This window comes from Lontra canadensis, unplaced genomic scaffold (assembly GCF_010015895.1).
Source record: "Lontra canadensis isolate GAN:19392208 unplaced genomic scaffold, GSC_riverotter_1.0 scaffold69, whole genome shotgun sequence".
Classification (NCBI taxonomy): domain Eukaryota; kingdom Metazoa; phylum Chordata; class Mammalia; order Carnivora; family Mustelidae; genus Lontra; species Lontra canadensis.
This window is the reverse complement of record NW_022631063.1, coordinates 10,465,448-10,492,280: the sequence shown is the minus strand read 5'-3', so window position 1 is coordinate 10,492,280 and position 26,833 is coordinate 10,465,448. Positions and strand designations below refer to the sequence as shown.

The 26,833-nt window shown below is 40.4% G+C and overlaps 1 protein-coding gene across 4 annotated transcripts in view; it reads right to left on the bottom strand.

Annotated features, from left to right (window-relative positions):
* The window catches only part of MAP3K20 (mitogen-activated protein kinase kinase kinase 20), a 177,404-nt gene that overhangs the window by 44,741 nt on the left and 105,830 nt on the right, over positions 1 to 26,833 (bottom strand). For all 4 annotated transcript variants that reach the window (XM_032880475.1, XM_032880472.1, XM_032880476.1 and 1 more), the window contains exons 6-11: positions 26,487 to 26,515; positions 26,230 to 26,367; positions 19,494 to 19,580; positions 13,938 to 14,012; positions 9,191 to 9,297; positions 1,817 to 1,952 (exon numbers count right to left, since the gene is read on the bottom strand). In XM_032880475.1, coding sequence (XP_032736366.1) covers positions 1,817 to 1,952; positions 9,191 to 9,297; positions 13,938 to 14,012; positions 19,494 to 19,580; positions 26,230 to 26,367; positions 26,487 to 26,515 — 572 coding nt within the window. The remainder of the gene's footprint in view (positions 1 to 1,816; positions 1,953 to 9,190; positions 9,298 to 13,937; positions 14,013 to 19,493; positions 19,581 to 26,229; positions 26,368 to 26,486; positions 26,516 to 26,833) is intronic.

Below are 26,833 nucleotides of genomic sequence, written 5' to 3'. Positions count from 1 at the left end.
AAAAGCAAATACTGTAAAGAAAACTTAGCCCTCATAGGTTTAAAAAAAAAAAAAAAGGGTAAGAAAATCTCTGAGATCATGCTTCATGCTGTCCATTGTTAGATGGTAGCCTTCGAAGCAGTTCCTTTACAGAAAGTTTTCTGGAGTTAAAATGCAAGCATACAACCTACTGAGCACTCCTACAGTTTCATTATTTATTACACAACTATGTTACTAAGAGCAATAGTGTGTGCAAGGCAGCCCATGATTTCTTAGCAAAACTAATGCCAATAAACCAAAGAAAGATTCTAAGGCAGACTGTAATAGGTAGTTTAGAGTTTTTTTCTTACAATGCTACATTTAGAAGAAGTCAAGACATGCAGTGCTTTAGAGCTTAAGATTTCAATGTACTTAAAAAAAAACCAAACCAAAAAACAAACAAACAAACAAAAAAAAAACCACCTCTGAGCCTTGAGAAGACCACCATAGTCCTGCCTCTCCTTAGCTGGGGAAGAAACTTGGGGGAGAAGCCGTGCTCCTCGCAGACCCTGAGGGCGATGCTTTCTGAGTCTGCCAGTTGGGACCAATTCAACCAGAACAGGAGACTTCCCTCCACTTCCTTCTTGAGAGGCAAGTTAAATTCACTAACTTATAAATTGTGATACCTTTTAATGTCCCATGGCAGTCTTATGTGTAGCAATTCAGTCCTTACTTTGGAAATCCCTGCACAGCCAAAGTCATTTTGGAAAAAAGTTAAATCTGATAAAAAACAGTTAACTTCACTGTGTTTTCCTTTTGTGGATATCAGGTTGCTTCTCCACATGAATTGGAAAAGGAGGCAAAACTATTTTATTCTTTAGACACTGGAAAATACTTTGCAACTGGGCACTGGCTGCTTAATGAAGATTAAGGCTTTTAAAAATAGGAAAGCTTTTTAAAGTGAAGGGCATTTAAGTATCTTTTTTGTGTGACCACCACAGCAACTATCAAAAATGACTTTAAAATACACAAGTTTACCTCTAATCTCACCATTACTTGTGATTTGAAAGTGGACAAACACTCCCCATTAAAAACCCTGAAAAAGCCAATGATAAACTTAATTCCTGAAATGATAAATCATTCAAAATAGGGAAGAATCCTAAAAATTTTATTAGAATTTAATATATAGCAAGATATAGGCACAAGCTCAATATATACACTTAGTGAATTCCTTAAAAAGAATTTTTATTTTCCTCTCAAAAGAAGACTTGGAAGAAAACCAAGGTATTTCCTAAGTGTAGTAAATACTGGAGGTTTGTCTCAAGGGAAGTCTTTTCCAATCTTTTGCTGCCATGATTAGAACACTAAATCGAGCAAGGAATATTAATGCTTGTCACTTATATGTCACTAAATTTGCTTTTAGGAGGAAGACTTGGTTAAGTTCTGCCACATCAAGACTCTTAGCTAGCTGCCTCGGCATTATGCTTATTAATTACTGATGGACTCCGTGGAGTTAATCAGCCTTTAGGCACACGTTTTGGGGATCTAACAGATGGTATGAAAATATACTGCATTTTATTTTTGTAATCCTAACGTACAAACACACTGACAATAACAGTTCTTAGAGAAAGAGCCAGAAATAGGCTAAGCTTTTCTTTTACATTTCTGGCCTTTTGTTAATTGAAATTAGATCTGTGTGCTACTTGAGTGTAAACGCAGCCCCTTTCCCGTGCAGGCAGAAGCCAGGAAGTGAGGAGGTGGCAGTGGGGAGGGGGCCAAGGGAGGGCGGCCATGCTGCCCCGCTAGGCCACAGCTTCTAAGTGGGGGGGGACTGAGCCACCCTGTTGGGAGCACTCACCGGGGTGTTGGACTGCTCTGTCAGCTTTTGCTCCCACATCCTCAGACGTCTTTCCCTTTCTTTGAGCTCCTGCTCTTTACAGCTGAGGTCCCGTTCGAGTTTCTTCAGCCTCTCGAGAGTTGCCTCAATTTCGCACCTGCGTGAGGATGACGGGTTTAAGTCTCAGCTTTGCACCACGAGTTACTGAACGCTTAGTGGCTCATCAGAATGCTTAATGTAAAACGTTAACATTTGCACTTTTATTTTTCACCAGTTTTGAGATGTAGTGGACCTCTGTCACTGCAGAAGTTTCAAGTGTAGAGCAGACTAGTTTGACTTACACATACTGTGAAATGATGACGCTATAGATTCCGTGAGCATCCATCATCTCATACAGAGAAAGCAAAAAAAAGAAAAATATTCTTGTGACCAGACTCGCAAGATTGACTCTCTAAACAACTGTCACGTTATACTATATTAGACTGCAGTCATCATGCTGTACGTTACATTCCTTGGACTTACGGATCTCGTGACTAGAAGTCACAAGACCACCTTCCTCCTATATGCCCCCCACCACCACCGCTGGTGACTGGAAATCTGATCCTTTTTCTCTGTGAGGTTGGGAAAACTCGAGCTTCAAAACCAAACTGTAAACTATCAGAGAAGAAGAGATTTGTGGCATTCTGCAAAAACAGGGGGTTTCTAGTTTAGGAAAAGAAGTTCAAGAGACTTCCTCACCAAAGCACCGAAGACCCACTGTAGAGCCTGAGCTGCGGGCCTGCACCTGGTTTAGCTACTCAGTGAACGCTGACATTCAAGTAGCCCTTTGCAGCTTGGAAAGCACTATCACACAGCGTCTCATCTTATTCTTGTAACAACCCCGAGAAACAGGCACTAACTCCACAGAGATGGGGAAAATGATACTCAGGTTAGGCGACTCTCATCACTTCACCAGTAAATGCACGTTCGCCAGTTCCCTGGCTGGGCACCTCAGTCAGCAGATTAACTGACCCAGTTTCCTCAGCTGTAGGGGGTGATGACTGTCTTACATCAGAGTTCCCCACTTGCCTGATCCTAATAACTACCTGGGCAGCTTGTTAATAAATATACAACAAAAAACACAGATTCCAAGGACCACTTCTTTAGAGCTCAGGATTCAGTAGGGCTGGGTGGGGCCCAGGAATTTCCATTACTTAATAAAAGACTGAGGTAACTTTTATAATCAGGCAAGTGTGGGCCAGATGAACTCCTTAAGAGCCTTTCGAAGTCTAATCATTTTTTTTTTGGAAGTTCCCTCCTTAGTCTCTATAGGCCGACCACGCTCACCCCTTAGAGCATGTCCAGTTCTAGGAGCCCCTCCTTTGTAGGAAGTGAACTATTGACATCGCTGAGCACAAGCTGTCTTCTTCCTTCAAGGCTGTCACAGTATGTAAGTCTCAGTTACACTCTGAGAGCTGGAAGTTCCTTCCCTTGGCTTTCTGAAAGGCCTGGAAGCAGCTGATGGCTGGAGGTCAGCCAGTACCACGGAGACAGACCCACTGCACCAGGACATGAGGCTGGCAGGGACCCTGACTATGGTAGGTACTGCCCCAGACTGAAGTTAATGGGTAGATGTAACCCAAATCTGCTTTTTTAGCTCCAGGGAAAATTAGAATATACGGCCATCTTATTCCAACGCCCTTGTGGATGAGAACTAAATGGAAACCAAAAAGCTGTGGGCATTAACTGGCAAGATCCAACACAGGGAACAGCTACTGAGGGGGGTCTAGACCTGGGCCTGGCACTTTGCTTCCCTGGTTGTCTGAAAGGAACACCTCAGAGCCAGGGAGGTAGCAGTGAGTGTAAAAGCATCTGCTGTTAACACTCCAGCCCTTTCCCGGGTGCCATTTGAAAACAACAGAATGAAAGAAGTAGAGTCACACTACATACCCCGAAGAAAGGCACTAAATCAGCAATCTTTCAGAACTGTGACTGTCCTAAAATCCACATTTTATTATTTCTGGGTATTTCTGACAAGAGTATTATGTACATTCATAGATGAGTTTCTGTTTATTTTCCAAATGGAGGACTGAGAGGGAAGAATCACTGTGGAAACCCTTAGGTAAAACTTCTGTAACAAAGGAAGGAAGGATGAACCTCCTGGCCGAGAAAAGGAGAGGGTCAGAGGGTGACAGAAGGAGGCAGCAGAGCCTGGTGCACTCCGTGGCAGAAGGCCAGGGTCTGCTGTCTGCAGTGCTCCGCCTGGCCACCCGCACCCCTGCCAGAGAAACGGAGCATGCTCAGGCTCTGTTTGGTCAGGGTCCTCGGCCAGCACATTTGAGTTCACTCGGAATTTAAGCCAAGTTTCAGCTCTGGGAGCCGACTGTGATTTTGAGCACTTCTGGAAAACAACTGTTAAGTAAGCTGAAAGCTGGGACAGGGAAAACCAAACACTCACTAAAATGTGCTTCCTCAACCCTCTCCTCAGGCTCAGCGCCTCCAGCACCACTCCCCTGGGCACCCTGCATTGGCAGGGAGTGTTGGATGCCAAGCAAACCTCAGGAGGGCAATGTGACAGCTGCCCCCCTCGTGGTTCCCTGGTTGCCAATGCATTGTTTTGCATCAAATGCATCTGTTGATGTACCTAGATCGCCTTCTATAAGTAAAAGCGTTTTAGTTGATGAAAATTATTTTTTCTTAACCCAGATCCAACCGAAGTTGACTTCCTCTAGTATCAATTCCTCTAGTATCAAAGCAGGGAATGAACTGCAATTACCTTTAGAGGTCTATTTGTAAAAACAGCCATATTAGATAGGACGACACATAGATAATATGTATAGTAGTATTATATATAAAATGATTTGTGCTAATATCCAAATCATAGATTACATTTTTGGATCTGTTTTTTAACAAGGCATGCCACAGTGAGAGTGTTCTGATCACCAAGGAAGAATACAACCAGCAAATACTCTGCCAAGAGCCCCAGCTCTGAACGCGCTGTCCCAGCACCACACAGCTAGCTCAGTACAGATTACCACAGGTCTGTCGACAGTCACATGAGGCCATGAAAATTGCAAACATGACCAACAGGGTGACACACTTCCTATTCGTAATACTCACTGCTGTTATTGCTAATAAGTCAGTAAAAGGAGCAAGAAGCTAAAAGATAAGATGAAGAGATGACTTTCCTAGCATCTGTTAGGTCAAAGGAGAAAACATAGCTTAGGTGGCTTTTAATAACCTAGTTTAAAAAACAGCTTTAAGAAGAATAATTTTAATTCTCCAGAACAGGGTGTCTCATTGGGTCTATGTGTGAGGAAACTCTACCAGAAAGCAAGCGTTTGCCAGAAACACCAGATTTCCTACACATGCTTCTGACTCTAGTCACATGGTTTCTGACACCAGACAAAAGTCAGGGGAAAGAGAACAGTCTGGATGTGTCATTCTTAGAAGTATCCAGTTGATCTGACAAAGCATTTAATTCTTTTCGGTATGTGGCACAGAGTGGGATAGATGGTTTGCCTTAATCATGACCTAAAACAGTCATGCTCTGTAGTATTTCTCTTCATTCAAAGGAATCGAGTCAAGTGAACTCTTCGTGCTAATGAGTGGAAAGCTTGGCCCTGGCCACAGGTCCGGTAACAGCGCTTCACAGACTGTGTGCCATGGCGGGCCTATGGGACCAGACCATGTGGGTACCAGCCCCGGCTCTGTCTTACATGGAGTGTTTTGAGACAGGTGACCCAACCTGTCCAGGCCCTAGATTGTGCATCTGTGATAAAAGTTTGGATTGCCATGTGGATTATACAAGATGATCCAGATAACAGTACAAGTGTCTGGTAAGAGTATAATGAATGATAGCTGTGTGTGTTATTCTAATTAATATTAGTATTATTATCCCCTATGTTTTTAACCAATTGCCAAGTTCACTTAGAACAGCCCTGTGACTTCTCGGACTGGTTTAGTGGCTCAAGTAAAGAGAGCCACCTCTTTACTTGGAACACCTCTCTCACCAGCTCTCAGGATTAACTAGTTCCTAAGAGATGGCCAAGGAGGAAGCCAGCGAGGCAACTGTTGGCTTTTTTCTAAAATACATTAATGTTATTTTCCTCAGCTTTTCATTGTGAAGCATTTAGAAAATGTATTATTCAACTTCTGGGTTTGAAGGACAGAAAGCTATCCAAAGGGAAACCACTCTCTCGTAATTTCATCATCCAGTGGTAACACTGGCCTTTTGATACTTTCCTCTATGTGCACATATCATATACACATAACATGTTTATTTTACAAAAAAATGGAATCATTCCAGTCATACTGGACCCTCGTCTCTATTTTTAAATCATCTGTCAGATCCGTATTATCACGAATGGCCCCACCTATTCTGTATATGGAGCTATCATCAGTTTTTAAAACCATAAAAACCACAAAAACCCAAAAATCTTTTATTGCACTTTATACCATTCTCGTTTGCATTTCTAGATGGTGCCGTGCTAGTAAGCAGGTGTCCATACATTCTTGTACAACTTTCCATTTATTTTCCTAGGAATAAAATGATAGTGGTGGAGGGGTCTGAAAGGTAGTATTTTCACCAGCAACATATTAGCGTATAATGCTGGATATTTTCATAATGTATATCTTTGCCAGTCTGATAAATGAATTATGTTCCCTTACAGTTACTTGATTAGTAAGTGAGGTTAACTGTTTTTCATATGTTTATTGGCCATTTGATTCCACCTTTTGTGAAATGCCTTTCATGTCCTTTAGAATGAGATTATAATTAAAATGTTATTTTAAAGACAGCAACTCTGTCTATAGTGGTTTTCAAAGTGTGATCTGGGGACCCATGAGAGCTTTTCAAAGGATTCAAGAGGTTAAACTGGTTTTCAGAATAACATTAAGACATGATGTGCCTTTTCTACTCCCATTCTCTCACAATTATACAGACTTCCAGAGGTATGATAAGTGGCAAAGCCGCTTGCTGAACGTAGAGGCAGGATTTACTGTTTCTTAAATGAATCAATAACTACATATTTATGCTTTTTTCTCCATTCTCATTTTGAGTGTGGTAAATGTTGTCAGATATAATTTATTGAAACAAAAGCTCTTTGTAGCCCTCACTTATTTTTCAGAGTGTGATGGAGTCCTGAGACCAAAGACTTTTAGACCTGCTGAGCTACTGTACAGGGGGAAATTGACTGTACGGCAGTTTATGATGGTATTGCTTTTGGCCATATGCAGCTTCTGCATTTTTATATAGAAAACTCCTCCCCATATGCTGATATACAGTATCTGAGACACTGTACCTCAAGGGTATCAATAATAAGGTTAAAATCCCACTGGTCTTTTGGAGAACAGATCAAACAGCATCTCCTCAGGAAATCCTTTTATTACCTTGTCTGACTAGATGAGATTTCATGGTTGTATAGTCTCAGATATCCAGTACTTCTCTGTCATCACACTTACCAAAATAGTCATAAAATGTCACTTGTATATTTATATTTCATAGTTTACTTTAGGCACTCAGATCCGTGCTGGGCTGTCCTGCTCATCACCACAGCACAGCCCAAGAGCCTGGTGCTCCAGCAGAGGTTCCGGAACCACCTGAGTGAATGAACGTCAGAAGCACACTTGGCATAGTCAACAGATTAGCTTACATATTTATATTCCCTTGTGTGATACCGTAATGTCTTTTAGTATTATTATCACTGTGCTGTTTCCTGCCCTGAGTATTTATTGAGCCACTGCTGTGTTCAAGGCACATTCTAGATGCTGCGGGTATAGTAACAAGCATAAGACAAAGAAATTATCTGACCTTTTTACATTTCAGCCAGCAAGACACAGATTAAACAACCAACTATGGTTGCTTATTTACTCCAATAGCAGTTGCGGCTCTGAAGGAGATGGTCCCAGGGCACATAAAGTGGAACCTCATCCATCTCGGGGCAGAAACACTTCCTTAAAGACATTATTTCAGTGGCTATCTGATGAATAGGAGCCCGGTTGGATGTGGGTATCAGGGGTGGTATGCCGTTGAAAGGGATGACTTTTATATAGAAGAAAATGCATTTGCAAGGACTCTGATTGAGGAAGAAATACACATCTGTTGAGGGACCAGAAGCCAGAGATTAAGAGCCAGAACTATATGCTCTTAAGGTAAGACTGCTGAGGTCAGAGTACAGAGGGTCTCCTGAGTCTCGTGAAGGGTTGGCCTTTGTATAGAGTAATCCCTGACATGGATTTAAAAGAGGAGTCATCTGTTAGACTTGCACTGGCCTCTTCCTGCAGGAACAACATTATTACATGCTTTGTTAATTATTTAAGTCCAGAACAAAACCCGTCATACCTACACTCAATCAGACAGTATGACTTTTGTTTCCCTAAAAAAAAAAAAAAAAAAAATTCGGGCTGCCTGGGTGGCTCAGTGGGTTAAGCCTCTGCCTTCAGCTCAGGTCATGATCTCAGGGTCCTGGGATCCAGTCCCGCATCGGGCTCTCTGCTGGGCAGGGAGCCTGCTTCCTCCTCCCTCTCTCTCTCTGCTTGCCTCTCTGCCTACTTGTGATCTCTCTGTCAAATAAATAAAATCTTTAAAAAAAAATTCATTTAACTCACTGGCACTGGATAGAGATTTCAAAAGTATAAAAATAAATCAGATTATTGTAAAACGCAAACAGAAAGCCCAACGAAATGTCTAGTAACAGGAGTAAACAACACCATCATCTCCAGAGTACATGCAGTATTCACCGGGCAACAGCAGGTGGCGTAAGGCGTCGCGTTACCGCTGTGGCTCTCCGGAGCAGAGATAAGTTACTTAAATCTCTGCTGAGTCAGGGAGGAATAATGTCAGCTCCCAAATATGCTATTTATATTCCTGCAGCACGTGACCTGGCTCAACGGTCGCATCCCAGGCTTGCTTCTTCCACTCACACAATACAATTCTCTCATTACTGAGTTTGTTTTACACTTGACAAAATTTAATAGGATTTATAGCATCAAAAGTTTTCTTTTAAAAGTGTTTTTATAGTCTCCCTACCCCCTCCATCAACAGATACAGCCCTCTGCAAATCCCTGGGCAAACAGTATATTTATTTCCACTGGAGAGACACCAAGGCTCCCTAACACAGAGCGTGTGGTACAGAGAAATGTCTGGTGACTGTCTTTCGTCTCAGAAGATGTGATTTCAATATTCTTTCCAAATACTGAGACGTATGATAAGGCAACAAGCTTTGAAGATTGCTGTTTTGTTTACATACGAAAGGGAGCCTTAGTAGATGTCCAAAAAAATTGAGCATAAAAAGCAAACAAAACTCCATGCTTAGAAGTCAGTACTGTCCTCAAGTTCACTGGTTCTCTTCTGCAGTGAAGCTGGTCACAGTCCTTCAAAGCCGGAGACCATGACTCAGTATGGGGCTTACTCACCTCCACTCTGCCTTGTTGTGCAGGAATGAGTTACACTGGTCGGGAAGGTTCGTGTCATTTGACATGGACTCCAGAATCGAAATGATTTGCTTAAAAGATGGCCGTTTCTGAGGAAGAGAAAAGAATCACTCGTTGGGACTTAAAGTAAGTCTTGAAGAGAAAATCCGCCAACACAATAAGCTGGACACACCACAACAAATAAAACGGCATGCGGTTTCCTGAGTCAGAGTACAGCTGTCAGACCACTCAGGTTGAAAGGGACCATATTCCTTATTTTCAATAAATTATTTCTAAGAACAGAGGCAGATGTCATTTTTCTATTGTGTGGCCTAACAGTGGAATAATTACAGTTTTTCTCCAGGTAAGGAAAGTATGAGTTCTCTCTTGGGTATGATGAAGGCCTCCTAAAAGGAAAAGGCAAGTCCTTTAAAAACCCAGGGGATACAGCAAGTTTAGTAGAAGTTAACGACAGAGTCTGAGTGGGAGGTATACCGGTGTTCATTATAAAATTCTTTCAACTTTTCTGTAGGTTTCAAATTCTTCGAATGAAATGATGGGAAAAACCCTAGTTAATGTATGGGAACTAACAAAATTGCCTCAACCACTTGCTCAGAGGAAAAGTTCCCCAGTTTTCAAGCCATTTTTAACTTCATTGTTCTCAGTGTTTAATCCATGTCGTGACTCGTTCTGGACTCGAGCTGGGAAACTCTAAGGCACAGTTTACTAGAAACAGAGAAAGCAGTGGTTAGGTGCATTTCTTTAGCTAGCAGTAACTCTACTTGTCTGTTTCTTTAGACTCCAGCTAAGGTTGAGACAGAAGATTAAAACAAAAATGGAAGAAAGATAATAAAAGGATGATGCACATTCTCTCTTCATCACGCCTCATAATTACACCATTTCTGAGAAAATTACAGTTGCAGCAATTAAAACATGCATTTTAATTTAGGAGCACAAAACAAGAAGGAAGTGTTGAGGTAGCTTGCTCTCAGGACTTGAGTGCTTCCTACATTAAGAGAGACGATTTTTCCATTTTTTAGGAATATAAAACTGGGATACTTATTCTGAGTTCTGCCTGCATTGCACTCTTTTAAGGGAATGTGTGCCCGTGTGTGTGTGTGTAAGTAGAGGGCATAAGTAGCTAAATGTCACCGATCCACATAAAAGCATTCTAATAAGAAAAGAAGTAAATGCCTGAAGTAGGACATTTGAAAACTATTTTGTCCTCTTTTAGCTTTATCCCCATTTTAATTCCTCCTACTATGTGTCAGTGTATGAAAGGAAAAGTGAGCTGTTTGCTCAGGAATTAATTATAAATACAAGATTTTCATTTTGCACAGAAAAGCAGCAGGAGGGGTTAATGAATTTTTTAAAGACTATTTCCCCCCACATTTAATCATTCTTGGAATAAAGTAAAAACTCTTTTGAAATCAGGTGACAAGTGTCCCTAGAAAAACCTTTATTTTATAGGTAGAATATACTCTCAGATGGAAATTATCAAAGTGAACATTTTAAAAACACAACAATGTAGAAATTTGTGGTAATGGTATTTTATGAATACTCTGGTTGCAGAATACAATACCTGGTCCAGGCTTAGGTTCCTTTTAGTGTTATGTAGATTTTGCTTGCATTTAAAAAAATTATAACTAGGACCATCTATTAAGCATCTATATACATTACTTTTTATCTTCATTATGTAGATAAGGAAAATCCATCTTAGAAAAGTATGGACTGCCCAGCATCACACTGGAAGCAAGTTTCTGAATCAGGAGCAATGCTCTTAAACCCTTCAGTGCTTTATTACATGAGGGTAAGATGTTACTGCCTATCAAACTCAGGGCTTTTTTTTTTTTTTCCTATTTAGAAATGCCATTTTAGAACTGGAAACGATACGCACCTTTAGTTCCTCCTTCTCTTTGATAAAACACTTTGAGCACCTGGTATAAGCCATTGGCATGACCTGACATTCACCCAATACTAGCTTTCTCTTGTATTCCCTTCACCGTCCTCATTGCAAAAGAACATTTTTCTACAGGTGAGCTGAATATTTTCATCTATGTCTTTAAAGCACAAGGGCTAGGGGGAAAAAAGGAAATAAAAGTTTTTAGCCAGTGATAGCTCTCTCTGTATGCACAGGAGTGGCAAGCACTAGTGGTTGAACTGCTGTATACTTAAAGCCAGAGAACTAGAAGGTGCCTTGGTCTGGCTGCTTTAGTCAACACAGGGGCTTCCACTTCCTGAGTGCGTGTAATGTGCTGAAGGCAGCCCTGTTCCCTCGAGGAGACTGCAGTCTGTGTAGGAAGAAGAGACATTTAAAAAATACAACAACACAGGGTAAGGCAGTAGCCCGGACTTGGTTTAGGAAAAGGAGGACGAAGTATGGGCAGGGGTAAACAGAACAGCCAGGGAAGGCTGGCCAAGGAAATCCTCAGGGGAGGGAAGAAAAGAAGAGGGCATACGCAGGGAAGGGAGGTGTGTAAGGCAGTCTGGAGATCAGCCACGAGAGCGCTGCAAGTGGAGACTGTAGTTTGGGGCATACTTAAATACTGGGGGGATGTATTAATTGTATCAGAATAAAATGCCCTGAATTTAGGAAGTAAAAATCAGTCTTAAACTTTCTTTATACTTCACGTAGTTAGAACACGAGACTCCACTGGGCCCAAAGAAGAGTGAGCTTGCTACATGTTAAAGACATGCCAGCTTCATGGCATTAACACTGGGTCTAAGGTCCTTCCTGTGTTACGTGTTTACACTATTAATTAATGTACCTTAAGTGTATATTCTCAGAATTTTAATCAATGAAGTACAGAGTTTCCGATTAAGAAATTCAAAACCTGCTTTGCATACTGAAATATAATTGCAATTACAGAGAATCTAGTTGCATTAATCTAACTCAATGCAAATAATTCTAGGTGAAGTTTTTATTTAAGTAGCAGAAAAATGCTGCAAAAAGGACTACATATGCCGCAACGGACAGAGAACTTATAGAAAGAGTATAGAAAAGGTAGTATGGCAGCATTTAAAAAATACAAATGTTCTAGAGCAAGCCTGCAAACAGCTGAGTATATTTTCCGCTGGATTAGCTGCAAAGTGCAGGCATTTCTCTTACTGCTTAAAACCCCCATATTCTGCAAACCACACACTAAAATAATAGAACCTAAACACAGGTAGGGCAGACCATGCCATACATATGCAACTTTGTCATGGAATGCTAATAAAAACAATAATACTAAATAAAAACACTAACAGAATTTAAAAATGTTAAAATTCTTGAATTTAAAAAAACAGTACTAATAAGAGACTCTCCTTTAAAAAAAAAAAGGGTGAAGGTAGTTTGATGAAGAGGAGTGAAAGCAAAGATGAGGGCTGCTGTTCTTGAGGCAGAGGTGCAATGTGCAAATCTGGGAAGCACCCCCAACCCAAACTCCTCGGAGACAAAGCACAGGCCAGACCAGCCAACAGAAAGTGCATGGGGCTGAAAGGCCCCACAGATCTGCATACCCGGCTGCTCTGTGGGCTGCACTACTGTACAAGCTCCTGTACTTGGTGTTGAGCTGTTCTCACGAGGTGGTGCGGACCCAGGTGCGAGGTAACGGGTGGGATCTGGCAGGTGAGAACTCAAACTCACTGGGTGTGCATCCTTCCCACTAGAGAAAGATGCTATGTGTTACTGGCACGCATTCTTCCTGGTGGCCAGATTGCAACTGGGTTTAAATTAAGGAAGAAATTCCACTCCTGAGTCTTTGTTTTTAGATCTCTATTTTAAGAAGTCAGTTTGCAATATATCTACTTCCATGAAAAAGTGGACAAATTCGAACCATAAAATTACAGTTCATTTCTTGGGCCTGTCTCTTCTTCCAGTGTTTAATCTGTAAGGATCTTACTTTCTAACTTTTTATTATGAAAAATTTCAAACACACACAAATGTGGAGAGAACAATGTAACAAGCCTCCATATACCTATCACGTGGCTTCAAAATTTATCCTGCCCAATCTTGTTTAATCTATACCGCCACCTATTTCCTTTCAGTTTATTTTGAAGCAAATCCAAGACTCGCTTATTATTTTATCCTTAAATATTTCCGTATGTATGTGAGAGTCTTTTAAAATGATCTTTGCAGGGAAAGGAAGTGGGCCTTCATGCTCAAATGTGATAACCACATGAAAGTCTAAATTTTGGAGTGTCTCCAACTCTACTGTGATAGCTTCAAAACATCATGAATCTGGGCAAGGAGTATGTATCAGGTTTCTCTAGAAGGGCTACTGTGGCCGGGTCTTCGGTTCAGACCACTTGGGTTCACTCTCCAGTCTCACCATGTACTAGCTGAGGCCTTGAGCATGACTTAACTTCTGTGTGCCTTACAGATCCTTCATCTGTAAAATGGGTGGAAAAACACAACTTACGTCACAGAGCTATTGTGAGGAATCAATAAGCGAATGTACATGAAGTACTTGGAACGGTGCCTGGCCCAGAATAAGCACTGTGTGCTGGCCATTTTTAGAACACGAAGGTGCAACAGTGCTTATTAAAGATTAAAAACAAAAGAATGCAATTCTCTCTACTGAATCAAGAGTGCCAGGCGGCTGTAAGAAAGAGCCAGTCATGAAGTTCTAAGGATAAGGGAGGCAGCCAGCAGCTTTGCTTTGTAATGACTCTTATTACCTCAAGTGTTAAAAACCTCAAAGCCAAATAAGTGGAATTTCAGAATCCTGAACAATGACCAAAAAACAAACAAAAAATTGATATATACCTTGGCATCAGCTTCCCAACACTGACGTAACAGCTCAGCAAAACTCCTGGGGCAGCTGCTTGGAATGGTTAATCTCTACCACAGAGAGAGGAAAAGACAAAGCAAGGATTTACTCATGGAGGTAAGCAAATACTCACTGAAAGTTCTTAAAAGAGTTACATTAAGAGCACAAACAAGTCATTAAATGTTAAGTTTCCACAGACTCATAGCTGGCTGGTGAGAATTTATGTTTAGATTCATCATATCTCATCACTAAAGACACTTATAATCCTGTTCTTCTAAAAAGACCAGTTAGACCATGGGTGCCGCATCTCTGAAAATGTCTTCAGCAGAGACCCGCACAGAGATCATTTGAGAGAAGTGGGCCTCTTCTGATTGGCCAATAAGAGATTCTGGACATAGGACTCATTAGTGCAAGGGCTGGATACAACAAAGATTACACTGTGAGCGTCGGTCCTGTTCCAACATGTTACCGAAGTGCTTCTCTAGGACTCGCCATGCCCCTGGAGGCTCTTTAGGGATCTACGGAGGCATTTTTGTTTATTTTTAAAACTGGAGACTTGCCCCTGGAGCGGGTCAAAAATGCTGGACATCTTTCACTACGTTGTAAATCCCTGACCAAGTACTCCCTTGCACTCCACCAAACTTGAGATGCCCCATGTGCAATCAAACGAGGTTTAATCATTTTCTGGCTCTAGACTCGCTCTTTGATTTACAAGAAACACAAAAGTATATTTTGAGCAGATTTCAAATGCAATGAACTAAGAATGCAACTACCAAATAAAATAAATCAAGAGCAGATTGATGTCTGCATTATTCATATCCTTCCCAAGATTTTTGGAAACTGTCACCTACAACAGCATTGCTCATGCTGCTGGAATCATGGAGACCACTCGACTCCAGTCTGCATTTGTAGCTGTTGAATCCTATCTATCCATAGGTACGAGCTCTAAAATGTTCCATTTTCTCCTATACTGTGCTCATGCCTGCGCATTTATACACAGTAGTACGTATTTATTTCTTCGGTATATTACAATGAGGACATTATGTTGACTTCAAAATACAATGTGTGTGGGTAGGTTGTACTACATCCGAATTTCATTTCTGGAAAGTAGAGGGAGCATGAACAGAGTTGTTCTCCAGAGAGGCCTGGGTGTGACAGTTGAGAACCACAACACTAAGAAGTACCAAGATGAGTTACTCTGCAGTTTTGTTTACCAAAGAAGTTTTGCAAATAAAAAACTGAAACTGAACTTAGTTGGATTTGGGAGAGGGCTACGTACAAAACTAGAAAAAGAGTTGCCCTGGCAAGAAAACAGGTGATCTGCATGTAGAATTACAGATAACCTTAAAATCAAAATAAATCAAAATAAATACAACCCAAAAGTTTATAAACAAATGGCTCTAAGTTAAAGGCTATGCTAAACATTTTTTTTTAACTGATTACATAGAACAGAGAAGACTTGGTCAGCTGTACTCTTATTTTACTGTAATGTGAACTGGAAACCTTTTGATGAAGACCTAAAGGAAAATCAGGCGTTTACTTTTAAAAAATATTTATATAGGATGGTTGGTTAGGAGTGGCAACTAAGAGAAACAAAGTGGCTGCAATTATTCAGCTGAATGCACCCTATGGCAAAGTAATTTCTCATTTTCAATATAACTTTTTCACATTTTTCTAAGAACTGAAATGGGACCTGGATGAATATGGATGGATGTTAATCTTTTCTGTCATCTTTTCTTACTGAGGAACTTTTTAGCTACTGCATCTGAGACATTATGAAAGAAGACATAATTATTTTAAATTATCTCATATGGTCAAATATCAGTTAAATCTAGACTCAGACACTAATCTAGGGTTTGTTTTGGTGCACTAAAAAAGTACTTTAAGAGAAAATCCAAAGTATTTGAGTCCTGATTATAGAACGATGGGCATTCCTAATGCATTAAAACATCCCGAAATAACCAGATACCAGCAACAGATTAGCCACACTACTTAAAACTTAAATATTTTACAAGTTCCAAATTTAAAATGAAAATACTTTCCAACCACTAAATTAGGCATGACATTTTTGAAAGAGTATATTCTTTTTCTGCATCGTTTTCTACATAAGATGAAAAAAATTACTTTTTGTCAATTATTTTTTATTATCTTTTTTCCAAAGAGTAGTCATCAATAGATTAAGTTTTTTGAGGATTTCTGTCAACAGTATGGGGTGCCTATTAAGAATAGTTTGGTTAAGTGACCAAAAATTCTCAGGTCATGATCTCAGGGCTAAGAGATCGAGCCCAGTGTCAGTCTCTCTAGAAGAAAAAAATAGTTTTGTTACTTAGAACAAAACATATTTTATGAGAATCTAAGAACTTGTAAAGATAGAAATTATGCTATCAGAATATTTTGAATGACCACTGAGTTTTAGAGAAATTACGAAGACAAATACACATGTCTATAAGAATTACAAAATTTACTAGTAATATCCTCCTAATTTCATGACTTCTGTAAAGGTTCAGTCTTTGCTTTAACAGTGCTTTATGTATCTAGTTTTAATAGGATTTAATATTAGGAAAAATTATTGTTTGAAGGCCTTAATTCATTATTAAGCAATCAGAAGCAAAAACTTTCAAATATTTTGAGAAAGTATTGATCTTCCTATAGATCCAAAAAGCAATCTAAATGGTGAAACTGAATAAGGTTCAGAGTCTAGTTAAGATTAGTAATGTATCAGTGACAACTTTCTGGTTTTGGTATTGGCCAATACCTGTATCTCACCAGTGGGGGAAGCTGGATGAAGGATACACAGAATTCCTTTTACTATTTTTGCAACTTCTGTGAGTCTATAATTATTTCAAAATAAAAAGTTAAAAAGAAAAGGTAACTCTAATATTTGGATATAGGTGTATTCTAGGGTGGCTGGCTTACATTTAAAATGTCTCCCTAAGTTTAAACACATCATTATTTAAAGGAGGTCTGTTAAAAAAAAAAAAACATACATACATACATACATATATATATATATACATACATATATATGTATGTATATATATATATATGGCTTGCTCTTTTCAACTCAAGAACCCAAGGTATTCCAAAGTAAAAATAAATGAAATAATTAGAAGTTGAAAGGATTTGTAAATTATTTTTAAATCAAAGTCTCAATTTTATTATGAAATGAAATAAATCCTTGGCCTTTTTTTTTTTTTTTCCAAGTTTTTATTTAAATTCCACTTAGTTAACATATAGCATAATATTAGTTTTGGGTGCAGAATTGAGTGATTCATCACTTACGTAAAACACCCGGTGCCCTCCTTAGTCCCCATCACCTCTTTAGCCCATCCCCCCACCTCCCCTCTAGCAACCCCTTCAGTTTGTTCTGTGTAGTTGAGACTTGGCAATCCTTATAATGTTACGTCAACAGAATCTGTTTTGGTAACACGTGTCTACACTTATGAGATGAAATGAAGACTCCTTTGTGAATGGTGACAATGGAAAGTACAATTAGACTTAATTTCCATATTTTTGACAAATACTGAACAGAGTGAGAGTAGACAGATAAGTAGCCTTGTAATACCCAGTTTTCCTTAAGTTCAGTCGAAAGTTGAGAAAACTTGCTTCGCCACCTGGGGTTTCTTGAACTTGCTATTCTGTGTCCAGAAGGGGAGGTACCTGAGTACCTCTGGGGGTTTTCAGCTGACTATCAGGTCACACACGGATGAGACAGCAACATTGGACTCTCGGGAATCCCTGAGGGAAAGGACGGCTGACAGCCTCCTCCTGTACAAGCTGACGAAGTTCTCGAGGTTACAGATGGGTGATTCCTGGCCCACGAGCCAGCTACCCAAAGGCAGCGTCTAAATTCATTTTTCTTGTCTGCTTTAAACATCCTCGATAGATACTCATGTTCTGAAAGTGCTTTAGACGCACACCTTCTCTGCCACCCTTTAGAGGAAATATTATTTTAAAATACTGTTTTTTTCTTATACATCTTTGGAGGATCCAGTCAGCTTTTAAAAAACTTTCTTCTAATTTTCTTGGAACAACACAGAGGGAAAAAAGTTACATTGAGTGATCTGCTCCAAAGTCAACATTAGGTCAATCGCTTTCTTCACCTTCATGTGTAAACCCAGAACCAAACATCTAATCACCTCACTGGCAAAAGAAAATGGAACAGAAGCAAGCCAGTTCTCATGTCATGAAAATATCAGTTATCCTGCGTACGAAGTTCTGATTTAATAGCACACCAGAAATAAGCAGGACATTTAATTAAAACAGAACAGCTCCTGTGAAACACTGAGCGAGACACATTCTTGAATATAACGCCTTTTGCTTTTTCTTAAATTGGCAGCTCTCTCCCATCAAGTTCAGCCATCGTGAACATTTCATCTGTTCTCAATAGCTCGGGAGGACAAATTAATAAGGGTTAGGGTTATGTGATCTAAACTATGGAAACTTGGTTTCTCTTAGTCAATCGCAGCTGTTTGGTTAACGTAGTCTGTCCCTGTGCTCACATGGGGAGCAGATCAATCTAATTCTTTCATAGCGTTAAAAAGGGCATATCTCCACGTAGTCACCTTTTTGCAAATTATTTGATCCTCGGGTTGCGCGCTTACCTTCTGCGGAGGGCACTGATCAGCTCTGGCAATGAAGCTCTGTGAAATCAGGTTGTTTTGCATTGCAAAGACAACTGCGGGCTTCCAGTACGGGATCTAAGTTCTCCTAGTACCTTTACTGGATGCTTCGTCCTTATGCTGAGGATTTCCATGCCTGTGCATTTCAGTCACAATTTTAAACCTTTCAAAATGTAGTTGCTCTCTTTGATATGAATGTACCACGTTCTCTGATGTAGGCTCATAGGTCCAACTAACTGAAAGCCTCAATTTGTGGGAAGAAGAAAAGCGAGGCTGGGGACACAGCACAAACGGTGTTTACGCCACTGAAGTTCTTTTGAAATGGAAAGGCTCTGCATGAAGAAGGGAACAGTTATGCCACTGCCTCGCCAATTCCAGTGAGGAGCTCATCTTCAATGTAGTGTTCAACGTAGGTGGCAAAACTGTAATTTTTCCCTTTTTTGAAACTATTTTTTCTTCTTTTATTTTTGAAATTCTCATCTAAGCGACAGTTTCTTGTACTATAGTGACTCCTGCTGGGAGAGGTAAGTTGAAGTAGCTGAAGGTCTCTTACAGATAGATCAACTCCCGGCCAGTAAAAAAGATGTCCTAAACGCAGGAGATGGAGTTAAACTGTTCCCCTACCTTGGACGCAATGGCTTCTTTCATCACTAAGAACAAACCCCTAGGTTTTACAATTGAGACTGAGAAACTAGTACAGTACTTGTACAATTTTTGATCTACAGCATCACGACGTGAAGCTGCAACAATTAGATGTAAAGGGTCCATTCATGAGGAATAACATCACTTTGACCCTTTGTGTTAGCTCCTACTGCTAATCTTTCCATAAGCGTGAACTTACTTTCAATTTGAAGAAGATGAAAAAGTCTTTTGCAAAACCCCAATACTGTTTTCTGATCTATGTACCTGAATGGAGAATCGTAGTCTTACCTCGTTTTTTTCCACTACAAGCCAAGCTACTTGTAATCCTTCCAAACCTTTAAAGGGGACCTCCCTTGTTAGCATCTCCCAGAGAACCTGGAACAAAAAGAAAATGGAATTTTTATTCTTGTACTTTATATTTTTGGTGTATTACTGAAACTTATCTAACACTTAACTGTATCCAATTATCAGACAAAACCAACCCCACCTGTAGAAGCCTGGACAAAACATATATATTCATGCAGAGGACTTCTTCTAAATATTATGTACATATACACACATATTTTATATACATATACACACAGGAGCACAAACACATACATTCATTTTTTTGTTCATTTTTATAAAGAAAAAAAACTAGTTTAGAAATCAGAACATTCAGAGCCACACTTATGAAACCAATGGGCCTACATAATTTATCCTGTAAGTTACTAGAATTCTCACAGATTCCCACAAATTAGGCTTTATGTTTTGTTAGTCCAACACTTTTTACCTTCAATCACCAATAAACTTCTCTATAAGATAATAACTGGGAATTCAACTGTATTTTTAAAGGTTCGGTAATGGTCTGATAAAAAATACTCAGCCCTAAATCCAAACCACTGGCTAAACCATTCCCCCCGTAATGGTAGATACTTGCAGAACTGTAACACATAAATTGTGTGTTTTGGAGGAAGATCTCTCAAAATGAGTTGGTCTAAGGGAGTCATTTTCTTCCACCTCTAACATAATTATATGTTTTAAAATGTAATAAACATTTTATTTATATGTTATGTTCATATATATAGGCTAGGGGTCTGTGTGTGTGTGTGTGTGTGTGTGTGTGAAATTTATGTGTGTGTTCATATCTCTGCAATCCTTAAGATGAGCATGATTAATAAATTTGCACTGGAATGCCCAAAGAAACCAAACCGATGCTAGGAACACTGAAAACACCCAACGATTTGGGTTTCATTTAAAATACTAAGTAATGGAGATTTTTACATTTGGGTAACTTTCTCAATTTATACAAAAGGGCATCAAAATCTAAGTCTACCAATATATTTTTGAAGTGATAAAACAATTATAATTTTATCAGTAATCTTAAAAACAACGACTGTCATTTACTTAGTGATTACGTTTCAGATACTTTGCTAAACTCTTTACGGGTGTTACCATGATTACGACCAATCCCAGCGAATACATACCATCCTCACTTTATAGATGAGGAAATTAAGGCTTCAGAAAGTTAGACAAACTTGCCCACAGACACTCCGTTATCAAGTGGCAGAGCTAGAATGTGAACTTGCTGCCTCACCCCAACGGTCAAGCTCTTAACGTGAGGTAACTCTAGAGAAGCGAGGCTGCAGTACGAGAAAGAAGCCGTATTTCAGGGGTGGAGCCACGGCAGAGGCGAGAAGCAGATGAGTTCAGCAGTTTTGAGTTAGACTGCTCTTGTTCTAAAAACAAAACTAAAAAGCCCACTTCTAAATAAGATTGAGAACACGTACTCCATTCAAGAAGGTCCCATGGACCTTTCACTCTATAGAGCCACTGTTTCCTCAGCCAGTGTTCAGTCATATTTGAATCAGGACATGCTAAGTGAACTCTGGCTAATACGAAGATAATTAGCAGGAAAATCAGGGAAATTGGCAGATGCTGTTCAAGCAGGAGAAAAAAAATTCACTGAAGCCTCTTTGGGCTTTTAATCAAGTGTGTAAGGTACTTCTCTAGAAGAGCTACTGAATAATTCTATTTGAGTCCCAGAAGTGATTAAGAAAAAGTAAGGGGCATCACAGAAGGGGATGATTCTAGCAAGCACTGTAAGTAAAGGACCAGAACAGGTATGCAGTCTGCACAGAGGAGGGGGGACGCAGCATCGAGGGGGCTGAGCAGGAAATGAAGCCCCTTCATTCCCTGCAATTACCACTCCCCCGGTGCTGAGGTTGGGGTGGGAGAGGGGAAGGCAAAGCAGGCAAATGGATGATTTTGGCCTTCCTAAGGAGAAAGGGAACAGTGAATCAGTCTCAAATAAATCAAATGCTCCAGACCCCAAAATGTCTAAGTAGGTGGCCCCGGCCCCCCGTTTTCTGATCCCAGCCTACAGGCACAACCCACTGCATGGGCGCACACATAAAGGCTGACTGGGTTGAGGTAAAATGCAAAACCAAGAGCTTGGGAAGTGATATACAAAAAGACTTATGTCATTCTTCACTCCCATATGTTCAGCTGGAAAATATCCGAAATCTACTGAGGTCTGAGTTCTGTTTCTCCACAAGTTCTAACCCCAGAAAAATAAGAGTTTCACTTCAATCTGTGCATGTGCGCATGTGTGTGTGTGTGCGTGCAGAGCTCCGACGGCTGAGGGGCTACGTGACAGCCGCTCATAGGAGGGTATGGACATGGCTGTGAAGGCTTTAGTGTGAGTGCAGCCCCAGCCCCTGCCGAGGTCCCGTTACTGATCCCCCAGGTGTAGGAATGTACCAAAAAGCAGGTGGTTTGAAATGGGACAACAGCTGTTTCTGCACTAAACACAATGCCACTCGGCACAAAACACTCCTTTGTGGAGGAAGTCATGCAGAGGTCTAAAAATATATTAAACTAGGCCTGAAAATATCAGTGATGGGGATGCAGGCCAAACATGATTGTGATCTTTCCCTTTAAAAATACTTTCCAACTCATTCTATCTTGAGACCTATTTACGTTTAAACTGTGCTCACAAGGAAAAATTTCTATTTTCAGTTTGCAGAGAAACTTGGACAAGGCTGTGTACTTTTCCTGACCTTTCCTGCCAGACAATGGCAGGCCATTACCTGAGCCCAGCTTGTTCCGGAATGGGGCTCACAGACAAGCGACACAGGGACGCTCACTCTGAAGCTACGCTATCGTGGTTCTAGGCTAAGAAGCTTCTGGGAAAGGAATCCTTTCTGCACTGTCATTAGGACAGCTTTGTTTTTAAAGAGTAGCAAAGCCTTGTGTTCGCGGAAGGCTTATTCTTTCAATGATGTTTGCTTTCTTTAAGTCTTTTCTTTTCTGTGGACAACATACTAAACCCTCCTCTCGCTCCATCCTTCAACAGAGAGCATCACGAGGGGGTAGCACAATCTCCACTCTTGTAAGATGGAGAGAGAAACAGCTCCATGGCTCATGAGGTTTATCAGCTTTGAAGCAGGGATCACCAGATCCACTTCTGGCATTTGCAGCACATTTCTACTGAAACTGGCCAGGGCTGGTTAGTCTGGCCGTGTGTTAAGAAGCAACCCAGGTTTATCAAGCCGCAGGGGCGAGGGACTTTGATAATACTAGGGGCTAAATTCTTACCACAAGTCTGAAAAAAACAAAAAAATGAAAAGCAAAAATATTTTAGGTGTTTTGGGTTTTTTTTAGGTTGGTTTTATAAAAGGACAACTCTTTTTAGGGTCTTGTTCATCTGTCCGAGACTGTGTGCATGCGTGCGTGTGTGTAGGCACACGAACAGAACAGACACTTCATGAACTATGGGATACTTTACGCCAAGAGATCCTTTACTGACAAATGGTCCTGGTCACTTACCTACTTTTGAAAGGACATCAAAAATTCTAAATTTCTAGTTATTTATTTAGAACATATTTAGAACATTGCTTTCCTAGATAGGCAACATTTTCAGTCTATGGACTACAAAGTTCTAAAACTAACATGCCCTACCTTACTAACCAATCCCTCCTGCTTTTTTAGTTAATACCTACTTTGACCGTGCAATGCTTTCTTCATTTTTTAAAAATCTGTGATTGTGGGGTGCCTGGGTGGCTCAGTGGGTTAAAGCCTCTGCCTTCAGCTCATGTCATGATCCCAGGGTCCTGGGATCGAGCCCCACATCGGGCTCTCTGCTCAGCAAGGAGCCTGCCTCCTCCTCTCTCTGCCTGCCTCTCTGCCTACTTGTGATCTGTCAAATAAATAAATAAAATCTTAAAAAAAAAAAAAAGTTTTAAAATCTGTGATTGTTTCAACAAAAAGCTCTGGAAAGCATGCCTCATACTATTTCTTTCAAAAAAATGTTTTTTTAAAATCTGTGATTGTTTCAACAAAAAGCTCTGGAAAGCATGCCTCATACTATTTCTTTCACCAAATGGTGTTTATCTAGAACATAATGGGAAGGGGTCAGAAGTAAATAAGATCTTGAATTCCTGTTTATAATGAAACTGGTTTATGTGCAACTTTCTGAGTGGAGTTCTGCTGATAGAGCTATGTATGGGTTGAGCATAACCAGAATTCCAAGTAAACCTCTCTCTTTAAGATACTGTTTTTAAACAGAGTCACTGAAAAGGCATTTTCTGTTTCCACCAGTCAAAAGCAGACTCTAACATGAACGCCGAACTGATACTCAGAAACAGGTGACGGGGATTGAGATTCTACTCCGGCTCAGGAAAGCCAGCGGGTGCACCGCACCCAAAAGCCGCTGGCAACTGTAAGGTCCTGGAAGGAGGCGGTGTGAGGTTTCTCTTCGTGAGATAACACTGAAACCAAATGTTCACTCTAGCTGGAACCCACAGCTGTCTTTCAGATCTAACGTTTCTGGGATAGGGAAAGTCCAAGACTTGGGGAGAATTTTCAAAGCAAAAGCACTATACCAGAACTAGTTCATATGCAAAATAATTGAAAAACTATAACTGCCTAAATATGTGTGTGTATCTATATGACAGGTGAGTGAGAGTGTGAGAAGCGTGGTCTCCTGTTGACTCACTGTGACCCACTCCAGCCCAGAGGCCTCCCCCAGTCCCTCTGGCTCCACACAACCTGCTCTGGGAACTGAGGCCTGCTGAGGAACGCACGCACAGTGGTTTTAACACTTACAAAGGGCTATAGGAAATAAAAGAATACACAGCGGGACAGAAAAAATTTGCTGGTTCCTGTTCCACAGGACAGACACTGGGCCCAAAGAGCAGGCAAAGGACAATTTAAATTACCCTAAGTTGGTGTCTAACACGATAAATGCATTATTGCTTAAAATGAAGGAATGTAACTTCTGAAGAGAAAACAATCTCACTAAAGTCTGAAATGACAACATCTGAACTCCCCATGGTGATCTGTAGGATGGTCAGAATGTAGTAACTTTTCACATAGGGAACCAGTTTTAGAATCGAGTCTCTTTAGGAACTTATGTTTTTTTCCCATCTTTCAATGAGACTTACTTGATCATTGTCTATAGTTCACAGCCTTCATTCTTAGAAAGACCCAGAATTAAGGGAAATTAGGTACTTCACCTGAAGCTATTGTTCTCTTTCAACCTTTAAAATTTTAGCCTTTTGCCAAAAACACGTATCTCATTCCTATAATGACTTTTTCCAATAGCCAACAAAACTCATCTCTATTATATTAAATTAATTTGGTAAGGTGCCTGGGTGGCTCAGTCGGTTAAGCGTCTGCCTTCGGCTCAGGTCATGATCCCAGGGTCCCAGGATGGAGCCCCATATGGGGCTCTTTGCTCAGCGGGGAACCTGCTACTCCCTCCGCCTGCCACTCTCCCCTGCTTGTGCTCCCTCTCTCTCCAATAAGTAAAATCTTTTTTAAAAATTATTAATTTTGTGTACATAAGATGTATTAAAATTTAGAAGAAGCTTGCTAACAAAAACAAGCCTAAGACTTAAGTAACGAAGCCAAAAGTAACTCCTGAGAGGCTGACGGCCTCTAGAGAATCAGGAACGCATATGACAATGCAGGTCTCCTCTTGGGCCATCAGCAGTCACTTTTGGTAGAAACCAGAGAAGTCCAGGAAGTGGAGGCATGGTAGTTTGGGCCAAAATCAGTCTCCTCCTTTACCTGTCACTAAGAAAATGTCCTTTTGAGAGTCATAATACAAATATAGAGGCAGTATGACGGGGAGATGAGACCTGAAGAGAAGGAGCACCAAATACTATTTCGGACTCTTTAAAGAATACACAGTATTTTAAGGATAAAAGAACTCCTCAGAAAGGGGCAACAAATAATTTCCTTCTACCACCAAAGAACCACCCTTCCCCTCTACCCCTTCCCCCTACCGTTCCCCCTATTCCACTTACTTCTTTCCTTTTGCTATTCCTCAAGAATGGTCCACCTCAAAACCCCTCCTCCAGAAGCTTCTGCTCCTTCAGGGAGTCTTTCCTGTGCTCTCCATTCCCTAAGCACCCCCCACCCCCACATTATCCTGTTCTCTGTGCTGCTCTGCTGTGACTTTTTCATGATTCCTTCGAGTCATGCCTCAGAGAGTCACACTGCTTTATAAGACCTGCAGCAGGCATGGGCAAGGCCATAAAAGCTACATGCACTTCCTTCTGTACTCTCTGGAAACTCACCAATCATTTTCATAGTTGGCGTTCAAAAATCTGTAATTCACTCATTGGCAGACCTACTGATGTGGTCTGAGCAACTTATCACAGTGAAGTCCTGTTCCAGATGGCCCACGCTTTCACTGACTTACACGGATGTTCCACAGTTGTGTGTCCAGGAAAGCACTCTCCACGGGACTGCCTCGGCCCCTGCATTATTTCAGGTTTCATCTAATTGCTCTTTGGAAGTAGCATTGGTTTCTTCTTGACACAGGACGAAATAACTCAGATGCATAAAAGTGATCCAAGTCAACATTCTGGCAATTAGGAAAGTGTCCTCTCTGAGGCCACTGCTCTAGGCATTCCACCAGGCACAGCATCATTGTCTTAAATCTGTGTTAAATTGCTGTATACCACTTCTGGAGGTGTTTGGTTTTTTAGATTTCTTTGAGCAACAACAACAAAAAAATGAGAAATGAACTCACCACACCATAGGAATATGTGTCACAAGTTTCAGACACAGGGAGACTTTGGATAACTTCCGGGGCCATCCATGGGAAAGTTCCAACCAAGGACATGTGTGTTGTATGGTTATGGAACCGAGAGGCACCAAAATCACATATCTGAGAAAAGAGAAACAAGTATCAACCTTCTACTACCGATTCATGAAAGAATTATCCATCACAAAAACTTACACATGAAGTTAACAAATACTTCTGAAAAAAATTAAAAGGAGTCCTACCTTCAATACCCCATCAGCAGCTATAACAACTAAAAAAAAAAAAAAAGAAAAAAATTATGACATTCCTATTTATATATGATTTATGATTTATGACCCTAATTTATTTGAGTCATCTTATGCTGAAAAACCCTGTAAACTTCTATCTTCCATACGGCATATGAAAAGTAAAACTGAAGTATTTACTGCACTGAAGATTTTGCAAAAAGGAGCTGACATTAAAAAAGGAATAAAAAAACTAATTCCATGAGGTGCTGACTAAAACGTTTCTGAACATTTGTTTAAATCAAATGTAGTACTGCCCAGTAAAAACAGCATACGTTAGTAGTAGTAAAGAGAACCAAACTTTT